This window comes from Somniosus microcephalus, chromosome 17 (assembly GCF_052327205.1).
Source record: "Somniosus microcephalus isolate GS21.2 chromosome 17, FLI_Smic_1.0, whole genome shotgun sequence".
NCBI lineage: Eukaryota > Metazoa > Chordata > Chondrichthyes > Squaliformes > Somniosidae > Somniosus > Somniosus microcephalus.
In genome coordinates this window covers 32,607,464-32,631,886 of record NC_141003.1, presented here as the reverse complement: position 1 = coordinate 32,631,886, position 24,423 = coordinate 32,607,464, and the positions used below count along the sequence as shown (strand labels likewise).

At 41.6% G+C, this 24,423-nt stretch overlaps 1 protein-coding gene across 6 annotated transcripts in view; it reads left to right on the top strand.

The window, feature by feature from the left end:
• The window catches only part of LOC147105620 (kinesin-like protein KIF21A), a 194,325-nt gene extending 172,644 nt beyond the window's left edge, over positions 1-21,681 (top strand). For 3 of the 6 annotated variants that reach the window (XM_086010168.1, XM_086010164.1, XM_086010165.1), the window contains 8 exons: positions 5,151-5,189; positions 6,511-6,647; positions 8,668-8,848; positions 9,361-9,525; positions 11,653-11,770; positions 12,848-13,018; positions 20,143-20,342; positions 20,518-21,681. In XM_086010168.1, the coding sequence (XP_085866294.1) occupies positions 5,151-5,189; positions 6,511-6,647; positions 8,668-8,848; positions 9,361-9,525; positions 11,653-11,770; positions 12,848-13,018; positions 20,143-20,342; positions 20,518-20,611 (1,105 nt within the window). In that variant the 3' untranslated portion in view covers positions 20,612-21,681. Of the gene's footprint in view, positions 1-5,150; positions 5,190-6,510; positions 6,648-8,667; positions 8,849-9,360; positions 9,526-11,652; positions 11,771-12,847; positions 13,019-14,364; positions 14,595-20,142; positions 20,343-20,517 lie in introns of those variants that run through there. The other 3 variants (XM_086010167.1, XM_086010166.1, XR_015081534.1) reach the window with 2 other exon arrangements.
• Positions 21,682-24,423: the final 2,742 nt, after the last annotated feature.

The window sequence follows — 24,423 nt, the reverse complement described above, 5'->3', positions numbered from 1 at the left end:
GCAATGGCAAATTGAAGCAAGCATTTTTTGTCCATTGGTGCTATCATCAGCACTTAATTACCAGCATATTACACTCTGGTGTATTTTTGTTGTGTCTTCAGATGCTGCTGACTCGGACCCAGTCCCAGGTTCACTGAGGATATTGTATGCTTTTTTTTCTCCTAATTATTACCTGCTTCTGGTGGGAATGGGGAAATAACCTGTGACCTAATTTGATAGTTGCATTTAAGTGCTATTTTTTGTTTGTTTGTAATACTTGAATCTGAGTAAAGTAATGTCAGAGTTTTGAACCTATAAATTCTTACTAGCTTAAAGTTTTTATTCCTCACTCAGAATTGTTACCTTAATAGCTCTCATTGACTGTGAACTACACAGTTACTGGCAGTCTGGCAGACCCCTTGTATTTGTTGCATTTTGTTTCCGTTTCACCTTTTAGGTGTCAACCGTGGCTCAGTGGTAGTACTCTTGCTTCTTGAGTCAGAAGGTTGTTGGTTCAAGCCCCACTCCACAGACTTGAACACAGAATCTAGTACTGAAGAAGGTGATGTCTTTTGAATGAGACATTAAACCATTTAACCAAAGTATGCCCCTTTGGTGGATGTAAAACAACTCTTGCCATTTTCCTGGCCAACATTTATCCCTGAACCAAAATCATTTATATTTATAAAAATAAAAAAAAGTCTGGATTTATTCCATTGCTGTTTGTGTGATCTTCCTGTGTGCAAATTGGCTGCTCCATTTCCCTACATTACAACAGTGCCTTCACTTCAAAAGTACTGCATTGGTTGTGAAGTGCTTTGGGACATCCTGAGGTTATGAAAGGTGCTATATAAGTGCATGTTCTTTCTTTAACTCTGGTGTCAATTTCCTGTGTCATTAAATAGAAACATAATTGACTTTTTATGTAAATAGGACAAAGAATCTTTTAGTCTAGGCAGTTGACTTCTTCGATAAGAATTAAGGTAAACCCATTACTGAATAAGATTAACAAATTGTGTAATGAGTATTGCTCCTTGGCAGGGCAGAGCCTAATCAAGGAAAATTGGAGCCCATTCTTTCTCCCAACGGACTGCAGCGGTTCAAGAAGGGGGCTCACCACCACCTTCTGATGGGCAATAAACGCTGGCCTTGCCAGTGGCACCCATATCCTACAAATGAATGTTTAAAAATATGGAGAATTCCTTGCCTTCTGTAAGGCAGAAACTTTGAGCAGCATAATTGCTTTTACTGAACATTGTTGTCTTGACTTGCCTTGATATCTTTGTGTTTTGGTATCAACATTGCTTCATCTGGGTGGAAAATAAAGGGTGGATCTTCAAATGAGGCTTTGTATATGACAGAATGGGAGACCATCTGACTGACCAGTGATTTTCTTAAAGGGAGATTATCCCAGGTGACTACCTTCCCTTGGACGAATGAGAAAGACAATAATGTCAGTTTTCATTTTGAACCCCCTGATGAGTGTCAGACACCCCCCTCTGCCGGAGCCAGGAAAGCAATCCTGCCAAATTTCCTGACCTTGGCCATTAACATGGCCCGGCTGCCCATCTGGCACAGGTTTACCCCCCCCCCCCCCCCCGGTAGGACCTTGCAGAATGCGAGCAAAATGAGGAGTGTCACTGAAGGCCTGAAGATTGTGCTGTGAGAGGATGGGGAAACTAACCTGTAGTCTCCCTGTACCTTCAGGGTACTTCTGGAACCCCACAGACCCTCTTTTATGGAGGCTCCTGGCGCACACCCAACCTTTTGGAGTGCACCATAGGTAAACACAGGAAAGTGAGGCAGGGGAGCTGATAAAACCCCCTCCTGCCTCATTTAACTTCTAATACTGAGCCTGCACCTCTGCAAGTAGAGAGTTCCAAAAGACTACCATGGAAGTTCAATACATAAACTGCTGTTAGATTGATCAGGAATTTAGACATTCAGCCAGCAAATCCCAACAGAACATAATGGGGTGATTTTGCCAATGGGGGCGCGTTGGAGGCGGAACTCTGCTTGGTCCCGCTTAGTCCCGCCTCCATCGACTTGTGACCAACCCACGCTATTTTCCCTTGATTGACCTTGTTAAGCCCACCCAGCGGGCTTAGCAGGCCAATTAAGGGAAAGCCAGTGACACAGAACGTCAGCGTATGTCGTTTCATCTGTCAAATTTTTGACACACGAATTGTCATCGTTTGACAGCTTTGAGTAGCTGTCAAACACTGACATTCTTTGTTGCTTGGTGAGTTCTTGTACTCGAGGCTCACCAAACCTATTTCCTGAGCGGAAAGCAGATGGCTGTTGCATCGGAGAATGCAGCAGCCATTCTGTCATCTCTGCCATGGAGATGCCGGAGCCTCCGATCCTCAACGATTGAATCCTGCAGGAAGAAACAAAGGTAAGTAAACTTTTTCTAACACTTTTCACTCGCCTCACATACTTACCTCTCCACACTTAGAGCTCTCCACACTTGCACCCATCACTCACCTCCACAGCGCACTTTTGGACCCCTCTCAACCCCACAGACCCACTGCTCGCCTCGCTGACCCTGGCGGGGTTTCCCGACATCGGGAAGCCCGCGCTTTTGTTGGAAAAATGGGGATAATCCTCTTAACTGCCTGTTAACAGGCAGCTAAGTGGCTGTAATCTCCTTCCCACCTCCAGGAGACGGGACCCGGCGCGGGTCAGGTACCCGCCTCCTGAAGATGGCACGGAGGCGGAATGGGTACCCGCCCCCAGATTCTGCCATTTTCCCGGCAGACCCGCCTCCCCAGGGCTGGTAAAATCGCCCCCTAAGTCTTGTGAAGTGCTTCTTTGCAGCCTTTGATATCCACCAAACCTGAAGGTAATATTTTGGTATGACTTAGAAGATAGCATGCTTTATGTACAGAACAGCGATTGACTGGGAAAATGCAGTACTGTCCACATAACATGTAATTTTATTATTGAAAGGGCGGGCACACCCCAATCCACATTCTATGAATTGGGCAAAAATTCTGTTTTTCCTGAACATTGCTTTTGCTCCAATTTCGATTCAGAAATTTCTGTGGCAATTATCCCTAGTTACCATAAATAGGCATTTAGCGACCTATTAATGCTACAGTTGAATGTTTTGATTTTCAGTACAGTTTATACAGCAGTTTGGGTTTCTTGAAGATGCGATACATTTGTAAAATGAAATGAGTCATTTTAAGACTGCCTGTGAACACTTTCTTTCCCACATATCATAACATTTCGAATTCCTTTAGGCACAAGATGAAATGTCTTTTAAATGTGCCCATTAACATTTATGGTCCTTCACCTTCTACTTCTGCCTATTGTTTCTAACTTGATGCTTCCATCTTCTATTACTTAATACAACTTGAATTTGTTGCGATATCCATGATGAGATTATTTTCATATCTACTGGACCAGTGTTGATCTTTAAAATTGTACTTTGAGCAAAGATTTAAATGACTTTGTCATCTAGAATACTCATGAACCATAATCTTTTTTAAGAAGAAGTCACAAGTGTGTCTTGCACATTTTTTCCCATGTAAAAGACTTTCCAATCTGTATATGTAATTTTAAAATCTCAGAGCTACTGCGTTATTAGGCCAGTTATTGATTATGGAGGTAGATTGGTACAAGTTCTGAAAATGCAGCAGTTTTCAAGGTCGATGTACCAACGTGCTTCACCAGAGTGGCAAATGGGGACCTTAGACCACAAATTCTTCACCTGATGATTTCCGTCTTATTCAGTGTTGTCAGAAGCAGTCACCTGTTGCTAGGTGTTTCCTGATGGGGGAAATTACCCAAAACCACCACTGCTGTGCTACTAGGAATTCTGATTTTCCCCAGTAGAACATCTCCCAAGTCCTTAATATTCCAAACAGTCACCACTGTCAAATTAGTGACACGTCTGTCCTATTACAGTTGTCTCTCATTGCAGTCTCCTGTTCTGGCACCTAATAGTTTTTAAAAAAAGGAAGAATCTTCAGCTGCTGGTTACAGAGAACTATTGATTGAGGACTGGGAGATGAGAAAAGATATGTAGTTTTGGGTAAGAATATCCGAGATGGATAAGTAACATCAAATTACTTAGATGTTGGGAAAGATAAATTCTCAAGTTGGCAGTCCTGAGTACAGAGCCGCCTTTAACCAGCTTAATGTATCAAATAGATGAAGGTTTAGCACAATTCACACCTGCTACTTTGTAAGCTATCATTCATTCTAGGGGCATTTTTGGAGTTAAAAACGTACCTTGGCTTGTGCTTCAGGACAAAAGAAAATTTTGGGAATTGAAAAAACTAGAGAGAAGAGAGTGCATGTGTTATAACCATTGTGTACCTTGTATGCTTGTTTTGTGGCCAGGTCTATGAAGTCGCTGGTAGTTGTACTGCAGATCAATTTAGTGTGCTGGCAGAATTTGGGTTAATTAGTATTCCAAATTGTCAGTGGATTAATTAATTTTAGCATTCAAATCTGATTACTATTTTCCACAGTAGATAGGATTAAACACCTTGGGATCAAAAGTAAGGTTAAAAGATCTATTAAATTGCTATTTGCATTGTTGAGCCTTATTTTGAATATTAATGAGGCTCCTACTGGCTTAATTTCTCAATTCAACTGGAAGGCTGCAACAATTATGTTGCAGTGCCATTTCAAAAAATCTCCAGTATCTTTGTCAGTATTAATATGCATTAGAAAAATTTAACTAACTATTGTACTGTTTAAACAAACTATGTCTAATTCATAGTTTAATTGCTTTTTGCATATCTGCAAACATGCAATAAAGGAACCAGTTCTCGGAGATGCAACTCTAAGATGACATTTTTTGTCACTTGGAACGTTGTCTTTTGTATGTGTCTCTCCCTCATTTCCCTTCACTTGCGCTTCCTCCCCCTAATTTCTTCTTTTCACGCCCTTAAATCTGTAGGTATTGGACTCTGCAGCACCTAATGAAGTGAAATAAATTTGTTAGTAAAAGATGCATCAGTTTTTCTAAAACAATGTTACTGTACAGTAACTTTAAGTACTAAAGTACCCACCAAACTGCTACTTTTTAGTTCAGATTTCCAGCATCTGCAGTATTTTGCTTTTGTGCTACTTTTTAGTTATTGTGCAGAGTTTAACCTGCTGATATCTCCTCTTTCATGTCTCTTCACAATTCCATCACTGTTTTATTGTAGGTCAGATGAAAGTGATTCCTCTCTTTCGGAGGTACAAAGGTACACTATCTAACTTGTTGCTCACAATTCAGCAGATTCTACTGTCGTGCTCATTGCTTCTAATATTTCCTGCATGCTAATGGTGCCCTCAATTGCCACTTTTTGGGACTAGTTGCAATGTACTGAAATGTTTGTGGGAGTTCTTTGGGAGTTGGGTGTTTTTATGTCAGGAGATAAACGATTGGTCATACTGCTTTTTCTGTTTGGATGATTACCCTGCTTTTGGTGTTGCTTATTAAATTTATTTACTTTTACTTTTGCTCTGTTTGTGCACTAAATGGTTTTTGAAAAGCTTTGGTTGCTGAAGAATGACCCTAACTTTTTCCATTTGTAGGTGTTAAAGCTTTTCCTCTGTTAATAAAAGAAGTCTAATGCTTTGATGTCACAAATTGCAGTGCATTTTTTTTTAAATGATGAATTGTATTCTAGCAAGATAACAGATGCCTGAAAAGAAAAACATGTTGGTTGCTTTCTAAAAGAATAAGAACTGGTGAAATTAGCTGCATGTTTTTAAAACTGGTTAAAAAGATGCAATTTTTAAGTGTCAAAAATGATATGTGCTTCTAAGAGTCAATTTGCCTGCACCAAGGAATTTTGGCTCATAATTTTACAGCAGCAGTGATAGAAGAAACTATGTACCATACATAATTACATGACATTAGTCATTTACCAAAATACAGAATGATAGTTAATTCTGTGGCATGTCATTTTCACTTAATTGTCACTAATCCTATTGTAGATTAGTGACAATTAAGTAAGAGTGACGTGCCACAGAATTAACTGTCATTTGCCTGAAGGGTGCTCCACTCATGGAATTATATCTTGACATGAGCCACAACCTTCCGGAGAAGAGAAATAATGGGAGAAAGCTGGAAAGTAAATGTGCCCGAGATCTTTATTAAGATCTAGATCAAATGGAGCATATTGTAGCATGTCAATCAAATTGGTGAAAGGGTAGCAAAGAGGTGATGAGGTATTCAGTCACACTTGTCAAATATCTCCCCCAGAATTTAGACCTATCCACGTATGAGAGATATCCCACATTTTGTCAAAAAGTGGCAATTGCTTTGCCCTTCAATAATATAGAAAATTACTCCGATTGTTATATCTGCAGTGTTGCAAAAAAAACCCAACTAATTTCATAACTTGACCCTGAAGGATAATACAATGCAGTCCAAGACCGTTTTATTTCATCAATTAAAAATAAATGCTAGCAGTGCAATTTTTCCCCTTTGTCTATTCTATTGATCTGTGATTTATGTAGCAAAATCTTTTATTGGTATTAATTAATCAACCAGTTTTATTACCATTCTTTTCACAGGGGAATAATTAACCTGTTCCCCAGTTCCAAAGGCAGTAGGAATGCACCGCTTCAATGCAGTCATGTAGCTGAAGGACACAACAAAGCGGTGCTATGTCTGGATGCGACAGATGATCTCCTTTTCACTGGAGCAAAAGGTGAGAAGAATTGCTTCAAACTGTAGGAGGAAATAGGTTGCATTAAATTCCGAGGCCTCAATATCTGGCTTCCTCCTGATTGCCAGGGATCGTCCCCAAAGGTCCCCGGCTGCAGCCTCCTGCTGCTGGTTTTCCCACCCAGCAGCCTGTCAATTTGTCCGGCTGCCGGGCAGGAAATGGAAGAAAAATAATTATAATGAGGTCCTGTCGTTAAATTCGGCAGGACCTCCACATCCCTGGCCTTGCCAGTATTTCCCTGTGCTCCCCTGCACCCTCCCGCCTCCCCATAAGTATCAGGGCCATAGTCTCTGTTTTACATCAACTGGGCTGCAGCCCCAGGATTGCTGGTTTAAATTTGATCTACACTTTCAGTGAATTTTTTAAAATTGTTTTTTGATTTAGACAGCAAGGGAGTAACTCAGGTTCACTCAAAGTATTTACAAATTGCCTCATCACAGGGAAACACCTCAAATCACTTTACACAATGAATTACTTTGAAGTGCTACGTAAGCAAATAGTACACCACAAGCCACCTGCTAAGCAACTACCCAGCTTTGGCAGATCAGAAGTGTTTGTCCCTTTAAAGACCCTTTTTGGTTGGAACCAAATGTAATACTTCCAAGGTTGCTGATGACACAAAACTAGGTGGGGTTGTGAGGAGGATGCAAAGAGGCTTCAAGGTGATTTAGACAAGTTGAGTGAGTGGGCAAATACATGGCAGATGCAGTATAACGTGGATAAATGTGAAGTTATCCACTTCAATAGGAAAAACAAGAAGCTAGACTATTATTTAAATGGTGATAGATTGGGAAATGCTGATGTACAAAGGGACTGGGTGTCCTTGTACACCAGTCACTGAAAGCAAACATGCAGGTGCAGCAAGCAGTTAGGAAAGCAAATGGTATGTTGGCCTTCATTGCAAGAGGATTTGAGTACAGGAGCAAGGATGTCTTACTACAGTTGTACAGGGCCTTGGTGAGACCACACCTGGAGTAGTGTGTGCAGTTTTTGTCTCCTTACCTAAGAAAGGATATACTTGCCATAGAGGGAGTGCAGCGAAGGTTCACCAGACTGATTCCTGGGATGGCAGGACTGTCGTATGAGGAGAGATTGGGTCGACTAGGCCTGTATTCACTAGAGTTTAGGAGAATGAGAGGGGATCTCATTGAAACGTATAATATTCTGACAGGGCTAGACAGACTGGATGCAGGGAGGATGTTTCCCCTGGCTGGGGGCTCTAGAACGAGTGGTCACAGTCTCAGGATACGGGGTAGGACTGAGATGAGAAATTTCTTCACTCAGAGGGTGGTGAACCTATGGAATTCTCTACCACAGAAGGCTGTGGAGGCCAAGTCACTGAATATATTTAAGAAGGAGTCCGATAGATTTCTAGATGCAAAATGCATCAAGGGGTATGGGGAGAGAGTGGGAATATAATGGCGGAGCAGGCTCGAAGGGCCGAATGGCCTACTCCTATTTTTCTATGTTTCCCTTCACTTGCTTTCCCATTTGAGGCAATAGTGTTGGAGATCTTTTCTGCTGTGCGCAGTCTCTTGGTCAATTTTGTATCATGGTGTGATTTTGGTTGGTTAATCCCAATCTTTAGTGCTCCTGTTGGGATTATTCCTGTTTTGCTATATGTGTAGCAGGGTCTCACTCAGGCACTGAATCTAACTATCATAAAAACAGAAAATCTGTGGAGAGAGAAACAGAGTTAACGTTTCAGGTCGATGACCCAGGATTGCTGGTTTAAATTTGATCTACTCTATCAAATCAATCTAACTATTGTGCTTTGTATCTACAAAGAAGCAAGAGGAGGATACAGTACTTGATCTTTCTTACCCCGTTTGTGAGTTCAAAGGAGAATTTGCTTCAGAAATTGTGGAGGAATCTGCAACCAGTTTAATAATCTTGCAGATAAAGGAGGATGCATGGAAGGAAGTAGCTATATATGTAGTGAGCTGACGTCAAAATAAATGGCAGGCTAACTGCAGTAATCCTTTCTGTAAACTTTTAACAGATCGCACATGTAAAGTATGGAACCTCGTAACTGGGCAAGAGATCATGTCTCTTGGTGGACATCCCAATAACGTGGTGTCTGTCAAATACTGCAGTTATTCCAGTTTGGTATTTTCTGTTTCTACATCTTATGTTAAGGTGTGGGATATTCGAGACTCTGCCAAATGCATTCGAACACTGACGTAAGTATCTATCCTGGTAATTTAGGATTTTATTTTAGAATTGAGTTACAGTTCAAAAAAAACAAAAGACTTTCTTGATTAGAATTAAAATTTTAAGATATTTCTAAATATGTTGTAACTGTTGTCAATATAAATTTTTAGATAGTAATAGTCAATACTGGTTGTTTTGTAAAAAAATTAACTTGCCTATATTAATGAGCTGTAGGCTACCTGTACAGGGGGTGTATTTTGTAGTTCTGCACCTGTCTGAGATGCTGGACAAATCTCGGCTCCAGTAAGTACAGCTTGGTCAGTGTCCAAGTATCGTAGTTGACAGTGAGACATCTAGCACCTAATGCAAGTGAATGTACTTAACTTTGTTGAATGTGAAAAGCCTCTGAGAAGAACGCGCAACATTTTGTTCTGTCAAATTTGAGAAGAAATTTACATTTCATGTTAAGATAATGGTAAGATCATACTTATTAAAGATAACAGTATAATATAGCATGAAAAATCAATTTCTTGTCTCTCAGGTCATCAGGCCAGGTAGCGATGGGGGACGCTTGTGCGAGCACAAAAAATAGGACAGTTACCATCCCTTCTGGAGAAAATCAGATAAACCAAATTGCACTGAACCCCACTGGCATGTTTCTCTATGCTGCCTCTGGTAACTCTGTGCGAATGTGGGATCTCAAAAGGTATTTTGTCTTTAAGTGAAAGAAACTTGGCCTTGTAGAAATTTAGTTTGGTTAAATTGTTTTTATATTCGTTCATGCATAAATTCTGAAAAGCAAAGCTTTGTAATACAGTTTGAATGGGAGAATAAATTTCAGTATCTGCATAGTCTCCACCAAAGATACTGTCATAGCCATATAATATGTTTGGGTTTGCAGGAACCTGCTAAGTTAGTGCAAAACTAACGATGTAAATAAGGTAAACTTGACCCCCTTTAGCTCAAGTAAGCATTCATAAGCTGATGCAGGTCAATGAGAAATCACGATCAACAAAATGAACGTTAAAATCTTTAGTCAATTGACCACAACTGTTAATGATTAGCATTTAAGCATGTAACATTTGTTTTATTGTAGCTATTTTACCAGGGGGGGAAAAAAGCAATTTTATTAAATTATAATGTAAAAAAGTCAAAACTCTAATTTCTGCGAGCTTGGAATAGTGTTGTGATCAATTTGTCTTCGTACTGGTAGTACAGTATTATAACTGTACCAGTACAGCTATAACACTGGCATCTGTCCGACAATGTGGAAAACTGCCCAGGTATGTCCAATCCGGCCAATTGCCGCCCCATCAGTTTACTCTCCATCATCAGCAAAGTGATGGAAGGTGTCGTCGACAGTGCCATCAACCAGCACTTCCTCACCAATAACCTGCTCACTGATGCCCAGTTTGGGTTACGCCAGGACCACTCTGCTCCAATCCTCATTACAGCCTTGGTCCAAACATGGACAAAAGAGTTGAATTCCAGAGTGAGGTGAGAGTGACTGCTCTTGACATCAAGGTAGCATTTGACCGAGTGTGGCATTAGGGAACCCCCCTAGTAAAACTGAAGTCAATGGGAATCAGGGGGAGAAAACTCTCCACTGGCTGGAGTCATACCTAACACAAAAGAAAATGGTTGTGGTGGTTGAAGGTGAATCATCACAGCCCCAGGACATCGCTGCAGGTGTTCCTCAGGGCAGTGTCCTAGCCCAACCATCTTCAGCTGCTACATCAATGATCTTCCTGCCATCATAAGGTCAGAAATGGGGATGTTCACTGATGACTGCACAGTGTTCAGCGCCATTCACAACTCCTCAGATAATGAAGCAGTCCATGCCCGCATGCAGCAAGACCTGGACGACATTCAGGCTTGGGCTGATAAGTGGCAGGTAACATTCGTGCCAGGCAATGACTACCTCCAACAAGTGAGCGTCTAACCACTGCCCCTTGACATTCAACGGCATTACCATCGCCGAATCCCCCACCATCAATATTCTGGGGGGTCACCATTGACCAGAAACTTAACTGGATAGCCACATAAATACTGTGCCAACAAAAGCAGATCAGAGCCTGGATATTTTGTGACGAGTGTCTCACCTCCTGACTCCCCACAGCCTTTCCACCATCTACAAGGCACAAGTCAGGAGTGTGATGGAATACTCTCCCCTTGCCTGGATGAGTGCAGCTTCAACAACACTCAAGAAGCTCGACACCATCCAAGACAAAGCAGCCCGCTTGATTGGCACCCCATCCACCAGCTTAAACATTCACTCCTTCCACCACCAGCGTACCGTGGCTGCAGTGTGTACCATCTACAAGATGCACTGCAGCAACACGCCAAGGCTTCTTTGGCAGTACCTCCCAAACCTGCGACTACTTCCACCTAGAAGGACAAGAGCAGCAGGTGCATGGGAATACTCACCTCCAAGCTGCACACCATCCTGACTTGGACATATATCACCGTTCCTTCATCGTCACTGGGTCATTATCCTGGAACTCCCTCCCTAACAGCACTGTAGGAGTACTTAACACCACACGGACTGCAGTGATTCAAGAAGGCAGCTCACCACCACCTTCTCAAGGGCAATAAATGCTGGCCTTGCCAGTGATGCCCACATCCCAGGAACGAATAAAAAAAAAAAAAAAAGTAAATATTGGGCAGGAAAGTGGAATTCAGGTTGAAGATCAGCCATGATCTTATTGAATAGCAGAGCAGACTCGAGGGGCCGTATGGCCTACCCCTGCTCCTAATTCTTATGTTCTTAAACATTTTTTTAGCAATGTATATGCATTTAGAATGATTAGGTGACCATGTTTCCATTTTCAAGGTTTCAATCCACTGGAAAGCTGACTGGTCATTTAGGTCCAGTTATGTGCCTTACTGTTGACCAAACTGCAAATGGACAAGATCTAATTATTACTGGGTCCAAAGATCACTACATAAAGGTAATATTTTCATAGTGCAAAATTAAATATTTATAGCAAAATTTACATTGTTATTGCAAATGTCTTTTGATGAACCTTGCGTTGCAAAATGCATGACTGTGCTTTGTATCTAGTACTGGACAATATTGTGAAGTAATTTATAATGGTATCACTAAAACCTTAAAATGTAAATTGATTGTGCTTTTTGAGGCCTATTAAAACATATACTTAAGATGTATCTTTTGAATGCTGAACTCCTGTTTTTAAGTTAAACCAAACTCATTAATAATGTACCACATCTTAAAATTAAAACACAGCAATGTTTCTACTGTAAATGGTAATCTAACATTGGAGATGTTGGTTGCAACACATTGGAGTCCTAACAGTTCCTCATTGTGCACAGAAAAAATGTAGGAAGTCATTTTGAATCACTTTTCCATGCCCCTTTATGGTAGATTGTAGACTGTAATTTTTAGGGATTTGGAACTAAATTATATGATCATCTAATCAGTCAGAGTATCCTAGAAGAGAATATTGTGAAGTAGTGGAAGGATTTGCATGTTGATTAACAGTCTGATAGGCTGCAACATGAATGTAGCCATCTTTGTACCAGCTGGGGGGCTCCCAGAACCCATACGATGAGGTGGGGGTGTCTCCCACATCCTTTGCATGTTAGTATCCCACTGGATGTCAACCAAGAACTCCGAGTCAGAGCTTTCGTCTCCACTTGCCAGAACTGGCTCGAATGGGGTTTGAACACTGCACCTTCTGACTCTGAAGGCTCGCTCCCTAGAAGAGATGAAAAGAGCGGAAACATAAATGAAAATGCCACAAATAAATAAAAACTGTGATCTATATGTAATGTAACTTTTGCAGAATCTGCTTGTTTCTCAAATTGTATTGGTTGTAAAAAGTTCAGCCATTTCAATCCCCAATCGCCCCCCACCCAATTACAATTTGACGGTTGTGAATTACTAAATTAATCTATAGTATTCCAGCCTTCATAACCTTGTGTAGAAGTCACAGAAGTAGAAAGAAAGGTAAACATTACAGTCTAAATATAAATAAATCTCTCACTCTTTTACCCTTTCTATTTAGATGTTTGATGTAACAGAAGGTGCTATAGGGACTGTAAGCCCTACCTACAATTTTGAGCCACCGCATTATGATGGTATTGAATCGCTCACAATCCTGGGTGACAGCCTGTTTAGTGGATCCAGAGATAATGGAATAAAAAAATGGGACATGGCCCAGCAAGAACTGCTCCAGGTATGATTACACAGCAATAAGCTGATGTAAGTTGCATGATGGCTGAGTAGATCTAACAAAAGGAGAAAAACTTGAAATTTCCTACCCCAGCTCTCCTCTCAAAACTGTCTCTGGTCTCTCTTCTCTCCACCATGACCCTCAGCACACATCTCTTCTATGAGACCACATCATGTTCCCTGGTTGTCTCCTGACTTAGCTTCTGATTACTCCAATGCCCCTCCTTGGCACAATGCATATAATCATACAGCACAGAAGGAGGCTATTTGGACCATCGTGCTTGTGCCAACTCTCTTGGGGCGGCTGCAGGGCATTCTGGAGGAGGAGGGTGAACAACCAGTTGTCGTGGTGCATATAGGTACCAACGATATAGGTAAAAAATGGGATGAGGTCCTAAAAGCTGAATATAGGGAGTTAGGAGGTAAATTTAAAAAATAGGACCTCAAAGGTAGTAATCTCAGGATTGCTACCAGTGCCACGTGCTAGTCAGAGTAAAAATAGGATATTTCAGATGAATACGTGGCTCGAGGAATGGTGCAAGGGGGAGGGATTCTAATTCCTGGGATATTGGAACTGGTTCTGGGGAGGTGGAACCAGTACAAACCGGACGGTTTGCACCTGGGCGGGACCGGAACTGATGTCATAGGGGGAGTGTTTGCTAGTGCTGTTGGGGAGGGGTTAAACTAAAATGGCAGGGGGTTGGGAACCTGTGCAGCGAGACAGAGGAAAGGGAAGCAAGGATAGAAACAAAAGACAGGAAGGAGAAAAGCAAAAGTGGAAGGCAGAGAAATCAAGGGTATAAATCAAACATGGCCGCAGTAAATAATAATTCTAAAAGGACTGAGTGTTTTTAAAAAAAAAAAAAAACAAGCCTGAAGGCTTTGTGTCTTGATGTGCGGAGCATTCGTAATAAGGTGGATGAATTAGCTGCGCAAATAGATGTAAACGGATATGATGTAATTGGAATTACGGAGACATGGCTCCAGGGTGACCAAGGCTGGGAATTCAACATCCAGGGGTATTCAATATTCAGGAAGGACAGGCAAAAAGGAAAAGGAGGTGGGGTAGCATTGCTGGTTAAAGAGGAGATTAACACAATACAGGAAACTCTTTGGTATCCAGCACCGACGGGACTGGCGTGTTGCCGGTTGATCAAAAATTCCGGATGACAGAGAGGGTTATCTACCGAGGCTATTTTTAACAAAGAAAAATTTAAAAAATCAAAAATGTGCAGTATACAGTAATTGGGTACTCGCCTACAGAATGTTATGTTAAATGGATGGTGGCAGATGCTTGATTAATTACAGTACTGCCAGTTGAGGGTAATGCAATGCAATGACTACCAACAGCGTGGGAGACACAGTACTCCTGTAAAATGGCGGATCAGAAGAGATTACCGGCAGCACAGGAGAGTCAGACTCCTGTTATTGAGGTGTTCCGACTTCCGACAGCGCCAAGAAGCTGAGTAGTGGCAGTTTGGAGAACTACCCCCACTGACTAACTCGGCCACCGCTGGAGACTCGGACTCGGCAACATTGCCGGTTATTGAGGTGTTGTTTTCGGAGTGAGAATTTTGCCGGTTAGTAGAGAATTCCAGATATTTAGGTGCCGTTTAAACGAGAGTTTCCTGTAGTAAGGAAGGATATTGGCTCTGATGATGTGGAATCTGTATGGGTAGAGCTGAGAAATACCATGGGGCAGAAAACATTAGTGGGAGTTGTATACAGACCCCCAAACAGTAATGCTGAGGTTGGGGATGGCATTAAACGGGAAATTAGAGACACGTGCAATAAGGGCACAACAGTTATCATGGATGACTTCAATCTACATATAGATTGGGCTAACCAAATTAGTAACAATACTGTGAATGAGGAATTCCTAGAGTGTATACCGGATGGTTTCCTGGACCAATATGTCGAGGAACCAACTAGAGATCAGGCCATCTTAGACTGGGTATTATGTAATGAGAGAGAATTAATTAGCAATCTTGTTGTGCGAGGCACCTTGGGGAAGAGCGATCATAATATGATAGAATTCTTCATTAAAATGGAGAGTGAAGCAGTTGACTCAGAGACTAGGGTCCTGAATTTAAATAAAGGAAACTACGATGTTATGAGGCGCAAGTTGGGTAAGATGGATTTGGGCAACGTTACTTTAAAGGGTTGACGGTGGATAGGTAATGGCAAATATTTAAAGATCGCATGGATGAACTACAGAATTTGTTCATCCTTGTTTGGCATAAAAATAAAACAGAAAAGGTGACTCAACTGTGGCTAACAAGGGAAATTAGGGATAGCATAAGATCCAAGGAGAGGACATATAAATTGGCCAGAAAAAGCAGCAAACCTGAGGATTGGGAGCAGTTTAGGATTCAGCAAAGGAGGACAAAGGGATTAATTAAGAGGGGGGAAAATAGAGTATGAGAGTAAGCTTTCAGGGAACATAAAAACTGACTGTAAAAGCTTCTATAAATATGTGAAGAGAAAAAGATTGGTGAAGTCAAGCATAGGTCCCTTGCAGTCAGATAATGGGGAACAAAGAAATGGCAGACCAATTAAATACATACTTTGGTTCTGTCTTCACAAAGGAGGACACAAATAACCTTCCAGAGATGTCAGGGAACATAGGGTCTAATGAGAGGGAGGAATTGAATGAAATCAGTATTTGTATGGAAATTGGCGGCATTGAAGGCCGATAGATCCCCAGAGCCTGATCATCTACATCCCAGGGTACTTAAGGAAGTGGCCCTAGAAATAGTAGATGCATTGCTGGTCATCTTCCAAATTGCTATAGACTCTGGAATAGTTCCCATGGATTGGAGGATAGGTAATGTAACCCCACTATTTAAAAAAGGTGGTAGAGAGAAAACGGGGAATTATAGACCGGTAAGCCTGACATCGGTAGTGGGGAAAATGCTAGAGTCCATTATAAAAGATGTAATAGCAGAGCACTTGGAAAACAGTGACAGGATCGGACAAAGTCAACATGGATTTACAAAAGGTAAATCATGCTTGACCAATCTACTGGAATTTTTTGAGGATGTAACTGGTAGAATAGATAAGGGAGAACCAGTGGATGTGGAGTATTTGGACTTTCAGAAGGCTTTCGATAAGGTCCCGCATAAGAGATTGGCGTGCAAAGTTAAAGCACATGGGATTGTGGGGGTAAGGTACTGACTTGGATAGAGAACTGGTTGGCAGACGGGAAGCAAAGAGCTGGAATAAATGGGTCTTTTTCCGAGTGGCAGGCAGTGACTAGTGGGGTACCGCAGGGATCCGTGCTAGGACCCCAGCTATTCACAATATATATTAATGATCTAGACGAGGGAACTAGATGTAATATCTCCAAATTTGCAGATGACACAAAGCTGGATGGGTGTGTGTGCTGTGAGGAGGATGCAGAGAAACTCCAGTATGATTTGGACAGGTTGGGTGATTGGGCAGATACAGTATAATGTGGATAAATGCGAGGTTATCCACTTTGGTGGCAAAAACAGGAAGACGGATTATTATCTGAATGGCAATAGATTGGGAAAAGGGGAAGTGCAACGAGACCTGGGTGTCCTTGTGCTGAAGGTAAGCATGCAGGTGCAGCAGGCGGTTAAGAAGGCAAATGGTATGTTGGCCGCCTTGGCGAGAGGATTTGAGTACAGGAGCAAGGATGGCTTGCTGCAGTTGTACAGGGCCTTGGTGAGACCACACCTTGAGTATTGTGTGCAGTTTTGGTCACCTTATCTGAGGAAGGATGTTCTTGTCTTGGAGGGAGTGCAGCGAAGATTCACCAGACTGATAACCTGGAATGGCAGGAATTACGTATGAAGAGAGATTGGGTCGATTAGGCTTATATTCGCTAGAGTTTAGAAGAATGAGAGGGGATCTCATTGAAACTTATAAAATTCTAACAGGACTAGACAGACTAGATGCAGGAAGGATGTTCCCGATGGTTGGGGAGTTCAGAACCAGGGGTCACAGTCTAAGGATAAGGGGTAAGCCATTTAGGACAGAGATGAGGAGGAATTTCTTCACCCAGAGAGTGGTGAACCTGTGGAATTCTCTACTACAGAAGGCCGTAGAGGCCAATTCATTAAATATATTCAAGAAGGAGTTAGATATAGTTCTTAAGGCTAAAGGGATCAAGGGATATGGGGAGAAAGCAGTGACAGGGTACTGAATTTGGATGATCAGCCATGATCTCATTAAATGGCGGAACAGGCTCGAAGGGCCGAATGGCCTACTCCTGCTCCTATGTTCGATGTTTCTATGTTTAAAAGAGCTATCCAATTAGTCCCACTGACCTCTTTTTCCATAGCCCTACAAACGTTTCCATTTCAACGTGCATACCAACAGTCAGTTGCTCTCCTTTCAAAACTGTCATAATCACCCTGCTCCTTAAAAACGTTATCCCTAACCCTCAAGATTCTGGAACATGGAAGCATAGAGTCAGCTTTCTTATGTTTTGATGATGCCCAGCTTTTTCTCTCCACCACCCTTTCTATGACTGTTGCTATGTTACCTTTTGACCTATGAGGTAAGTTGTGGATGAACCAGAAGTTTCTGCAGCTTAACACTCAGGTCACCCTGTATGATCCCTGCTAGCAACTCCAATACTCCAACCCCTGATTCCATCTCCCATCTTGGACTCCTGTTCAAGCTCAACCCACTGGTGCAAAACCTGAGCTTAGCTTCAAACCCTACAGCTGATCCATCACAAAAAAAAAACACATCTCCCACCTATGAAGTTTCTTTTATCCCCATCCTTTCACCCCAGCTGCTGCTAAATCCTCATTCATGCCTTTATCATCTGCAAATTCTGCTTTTCCAGTGCCCTCTTTGCTGGAATTGAGCACCACCATAAATAAACAACTCTTTCAGACTTCGCACCCCACATCCTATCACACACAAAATGCTGCTCACCTATCACCCCTATTCTTGCTGACCTTCATTAGCTCACCATCCCTTGGTGCATCAACTTCAAAAACCTTGTTCTTGTTTACAATTCTTTTTAATGGCCTATTTCTTCTCTACCCCTGCAATCTGCCCCAGCCCTTTTCCTTGCTTGCACCTCCACTGTTCCAACACTAGTGTACGGTGTGTGCCTTCCTTCTGTGCTCTAGAGAGCCTTCAGCCATTTTAATCCAACATTATGGAACTTACTCTCATACTCCTGTGCCTTGATTCATGTTTTGCTACTTTCAAAACTGTCCTTAAAACCTGCTTCTTCAACTGCACTTTTCCTAAATCTCCTCCTCCTCCTCCCTCCTCCTGCTTGGGTCTGACTCCAAACTTTGAAATACCTTGTGATGTTTTACTATATTAAAAACTTTATCTGAATGCAAGTTGTTGAATCAGAGTCTGAGATATGCTTCCTGACAGCTGAGCTGAGGATTAAAATTGGAACCTACAGTGATCCAGAGTGGAAGTTGTGAGCTAACATGGAGGGCTGGAGGAGGTTTCAGAGGTAGCGTGGAGCAAAGCTATTTAGAGATTTGTAGATGAACAAGGATTTTTCAGTCAGTACTTTGGGGAATAGAGAGTTGGTGAAGATGAACTTAAGAATTGGGAGCAGGAGTCGACCATACGGCCCCTCGAGCCTGCTCCCCCATTCAACAAGATCATGGCTGATCTTCGACCTCAGCTCCACTTTTCCGCCCGATCTCCATATCCCTTGATTTCCCTAGAGTCCAAAAATCAATCTACCTCCGCCTTGAATATATAAGGTTGGCGAGGCGGTGGCTGATAGATGAGGAGGACTTGGTGTGGGATAGTATGCAGGCAGCAGTAGAGTTCTGGGTGAATTGGAGTTTGTGTAGAGTTGAGCTCTTGAGGCTAACAAGGTGAGGGTTGGAGGTGATGAAGCATGGATGAGCAGTTCAGCAGTAAGGGAGTTGAGGTAGGGACACGACACAATACTGCAGCGATAGGTATTAGCTTGTGATGGTCTCGATGTGAGGTTTAAAGCTCAGCTCAAAGTTCAACAGGACAGCAAGTTTGTGTACTTTCAGGTTTAGCTCGAGTGAGCAGCTGGTAAGGAAAATGGAGTTGGGGGATAAGGTGTGGAGTTTCTGGCCAGAGTCAAACAAGATGGCTTCAGTTTTGCTAATGTTTAGTTGGAGGAAGTTTTTGCTCATTCATGATTTGATGTCAGACAGTATGGCAACAGGTGTGGAGCCAGGGGTGTTGCCAGAGATAAAGCTTGGTATCTTTGGCACACATATGGAAGCTGACTTATAATGTCTCCAATAGGCGGTCTACATATGAGTATTAGTAGAGAGACAAGGATGGTACTTTCAGACATGCTGTATGTGACCACACAAGAGATTATATTGAAAACGTGCAGGCTCTGGTGGGATAGGTAATAATGGAACAATAAAACACATTGCTTTGGAAGTGGACCAAAGAGGAGAGGTGATGGTGTGATGGACTGCAGCAAAGGCCACAGTGGCTGGGATGAAGACTAGACTGGATGGGGTTTGAACAGAAAGTGGTAGGAATGGTTGGCATGGAGTTAGCTGACGATGACACATCCATGGCTTTGGAGAGGAAGGGCAGGTTGGAAATTGGGTGGGAGTTGCAGAGGAAGGTGGAATAAAGGATGCATTTTTTTTTTAAAGATGTGTGATAGTTTTGAAGGCAGGGGAACACCTGAAGACCGCCATAGACTATGTCCTTGAGCATTGGGCAAAGGAAAGGTACTTGGGTGATCAAGAGGAGATTGAGGGAGAAAGTGATATACATTTCCTCTGTGAAATCTCTTTGGGGCTGGGGTGAGACGGGAAAGAGACGAGAAGTTATTCTGTTAAAGCTGGGATTGGTTGAGGCCTGAAATGGCTCGGTGCATGCAAGAGGTTGAGACGGCTGAACAGATGATCTACGAAATCTGAGCTCCTCGTAGTGTTGGACGCGATGAGGATGGAAAGGACACTGAAAAAGAAAGTTTATAATGAAGAGGAGGAGTTTGGTTTGTTCTTAGCCTTGAGTACCTTACACCTGGAGTAGGAGGAGATTTTTATAAGCTAAAATAGTGGAAGACTATAATGTGAAGGCCCACATGCTAATTCCTAGGCTACGATTTGTTGCTTAACTGAAGTTGTTCCAAATTCAAGGTTTTGACATGATTTTGTTTTCTAGCAAGTTCCAAATGCCCATAAGGACTGGGTGTGCGCTTTGGGAATTTTACCAGGCCGGCCAATTCTGCTTAGTGGCTGCAGAGGTGGTATCCTTAAGCTTTGGAATGTGGACAACTTTTCACCACTTGGGGAGATGAGAGGGCATGACAGCCCCATAAATGCTATTTGTACCAACTCTACCCATGTCTTTACTGCGTCAGAGTGAGTACAGAACATTGGCTGTAAAGATTTCCAGAACCATCAGTATATATATCATTACTGTATATATATCATTACTGTATATATAATTGTTAAACTTTAAGGGAAACAAAATCCCTTGTGTATAAAATATCTCTTAAAAAATATATATATATTCAAATTAAAACATTTCTTCCAGTGACCAAACTGTGAGGATTTGGAGTGCACGAAGACCATCGGACGGACAGATTTTGGAAACTGCAGACACAAATGATGATGTCAATAGCAGCTGAATATAAATACTACAACAGAAGACAGAAGAAACACTGGCATTGGCAGATAGCACTTTTGTGGTGGTTGAGCGAGCAGTTATAACTGGGCTGAAGGCAAACTGGAAGATATGGCTGTAGAGATTTTCATCTGTTCTGAGCATTCAAATTCATACCATTAATCAAACACTCATCAGAGAAGAAGCAACTCAACAAGCTATCAAAAAAATAATGCATGACTGTTTGTGTTGTGTGAATAGTAACTGTGACAAGCTTTTCACTATGCAGAGCTGTTAGAAGCTTATTCAGTCTGCAATAGCTTTCAGAACAGCAAGGCTTATACATCAAAAAATACAGCATGCGTAGCAAATCATAATCCTATACAGCTAATGGGAATTGCAATGTACTTGGTCTGTGGTATTGCCCCAAAAGGTTTGTGCAGGTTTTAATAGATACAGCAAATGTGGGCCTAAGTGTTTGTACTTGTGTTTGGTGTACATTTCTGGTTGGAATTATTGCTGTTGCATTACTTTAAAGACTGGATTTAGCAATGTCTGTTTACGCACCAGTATTCTCGTTCTGGCACTCAAATGTTTGTAGCAAAGAGTTTGTCTAGAAAATGTGTTTTGTGTTCCCATTTGTAACGTTACCATGTTGTCACTCACTGCTCAGACTACACTGTCAATCCCATCGGCCTGCTTTTCTTTCAAATAAGAGGAAGTAGCCATTGCAGTTGAGTGGATAAAATGCTGCTATATTAACAGTGAGAAATATGTGCATATTTGCATTTAAGAACTAACAATTAACTGGACAGTTTCACCTGGAGTGGAAATGCACTGTATATAGTGAGTTTGAAGAGATGAAACAAGTTACATTGCACCTGGTTGATTTCCAGATGCTGTAGAATGTAGATAACTAAATGGGGATATATTTTATTTAGCTTTAGACTGAATGATAGTGTGATTTTACTAAGCTTCTGAAAATGTTATGTAAATAATCCTCTTGAACCAGATTGTTTTAGGTTTTATTTGATGTTTCTCAAGGCTGCTTGTAAACAAATGGCCTAATAAAGAAATGTGTGCTTAACTTGCAAATATTTTGTTTTACAATGGGTCGTTGTATCATGTGAATTAAAAGGAAAGAACATCACATCTAAGTGCACTGAACCATACCATTTAAAACTACGTTTATCTGCAACAATATATCCCAAGTTGGAGTGTGAATTGCTTAAACTGCACAGATTAAATGAACCATCCATAAATGGGAGATACCCTTTGGATGCAAAATTTATCCGACAGGCAGAACAAATAGTATCAAATTGTACATGATGATCTGCTTCATAAATGAATCTTGTTTCCAACAAGTGCATGTTAGACTATATAAAACATAATATAAAATAGAAGCAATTAATGGTTCACTGGGCAAATTCATTGGGCTGGATTTTGCCAACCCTGGCGAGTCAGGGGTGGGCAGTGTCCGTGAAGTGTGGGGACCCTGCATCCGTCTCAATCCTGACTTCCAACAAGATTTTCCGTTGATGGGGCTTGTTAAGCCCGTCCTCCGAACGCCGGCAAAATTCAGCCCATTGTGTGGTAGTGAGCATGCAGGCCTAGGTTTGATTTAGTATCTGCTGAGTTAGCTGTGATGGGGGCACTATAATTGGCCTTGTTATCCAGAGTGGCATAAAAATCAGCTCATGTTCCTGCTGTTGATCATTGTCCAGTGACCCATAGAAACATAGAAGGCAGGAGTAGGCCATTCGGCCCCTCGAGCCTGCTCTGCCATTCAATGAGATCATGGCTGATCATCCAAATTCAGTACCCGGTCCCTGCTTTCTCCCCATATCCCTTGATCTCTTTAGCCTTAAGAAATATATCCAACTCCTCCTTGAATATGTTTAATGAACTGGCCTCCACCCCCCTCTGTGGCAGAGAATTCCACAGGTCCACCCCTGCTGGGAATTGGCCATGTGGGAATATTAGGTGAGGACAGGATTTGGATTGAGCTCAGCTGTGATGCTAAAACCTCCCCCCTCCCTCCTGGATGGTCTGTACTTGGTCTGTAAACGTCTACGCTCCACTACATCAACTCGTTCCTCGTGGCATCTAATAACTCCACTGTTCTGTCTATTACCTTGCTTGGTAGATTATTCCAAGCATTTCACTCTTTTACCATCTAAGTCGGAGGTACCGTCTTTCGGATGAGACGTTAAACCGAGGCCCCGTCTGCTCTCAGGTGGACGTTAAAGATCCCACGGCACTATTGCGAAGAAGAGTAGGGGAGTTATCCCCCGGTGTCCTGGCCCATATCTATCCCTCAATCAACATCACTGAAAACAGATTATCTGGTCATTATCAAATTGCTGTTTGTGGGAGCTTGCAGTGTGCAAATTGTCTGCCGCGTTTCCCACATTATAACAGTGACTCCACTTCAGAAGTACTTCACTGACTGTAAAGCGCTTTGAGATGTCCGCTGGTCGTGAATGGTGCTATATAAATGCAAGTCTTAACTATTTTCATTAATTTCCTATTTAGCCATATAATAGTCACTATATATCAAAGTAGTGAATAGATTGAGGAAAAAATTGCATTTAACAATTGAGCTTTAAAAGCATTGCTTCATTGTATGGCAGCATTTGCATATGCAAATAAATAATTTGGGTGTATAAGTAGACCTGTAAAATACAAATACACTAAAGCATTATGAAGCGCAATGAATGTTGTCAAAATATGAACAAGCTACTTAAAAGTTAAGGCAGTGAAAAGGATTTGGAGAAGGGCAACAGATAATTCCATGTTTTAGAACACGGTTAAATAGGGGATAAGGAAGCTAAATCTACTAGAAAAATGGGAAAATATATTTAAGTTTTTAAAATCATGAAATGCGCAAATAAAATTGATATACAAAGATGCTTTATGCACATCCAAAAGAAAAGAACCAGAGGGTGCTTTTCTAAAATGAAAAAATAATGAGTGAAGCATAATGTAACTTCGGCTTACTTAATTACTTACAGAATATACTGCCTCCTGGTGCATTAAATATTGACTCTGGTAAGCATTCAAAAAGCAATTGGAGAGGAAAGAGTTATGCATTTGGGCTGAACAGTACATTTTTGAAAATGGTCAGATTGGTTTGTGGGAAAGGACCAGAATGACTCCTGGCCAATTATAATTGGTGAATTTGTGCTATCATAATGAAGGGATATACTGTTGGCAAATCAAACAAACTCATTTTTTAGCTCCCAGTATTTTTAAGATACACAGAGGTCAGGTATAGCACAATTTGATCTGGAGTAAAACTTTTTCTACACTACCTCAACAACAGGCTTGAGGCCCAACTTCAAAAGAACACTGCTTACTGCACCCATGTATCATTTTTACATTTTCCACACCATGCTCTGATATTTAAATCTACTTCGACTATCACTAGGAAAGTGCTATACTAAAAGTGATATTGCTGGCTGCCACATTTAATTTCAGGTGTCTGTTGAAATTCAGCAGCTTGAAACTGATCTTGGTCAATGACATGCATTTGGTCTAGGAGAATGTTATTGTCAGATTTGGCTATAGCCTATAGCAGCACTGCCCTCCAGTGTGCAAATCCAGTCCTGTAGGCCTGATGCAGCCCTAATTAAAACCTTTACAAATCAAGAGTCTATGTAAAAATATATAAATATTTAGATTTGAATTCAGGAGGTTTTGAGTTGGTGTGCTGTACTACACGCTTCCTAAAATGGAACAGGATTTGAAGGACTTTTTATTCGTTTATGGAATGTGGGTGTCATGGGCAAGGCCAGCATTTATTGCCTATCCCTAATTGCCCTTGAGAAGGTGGTG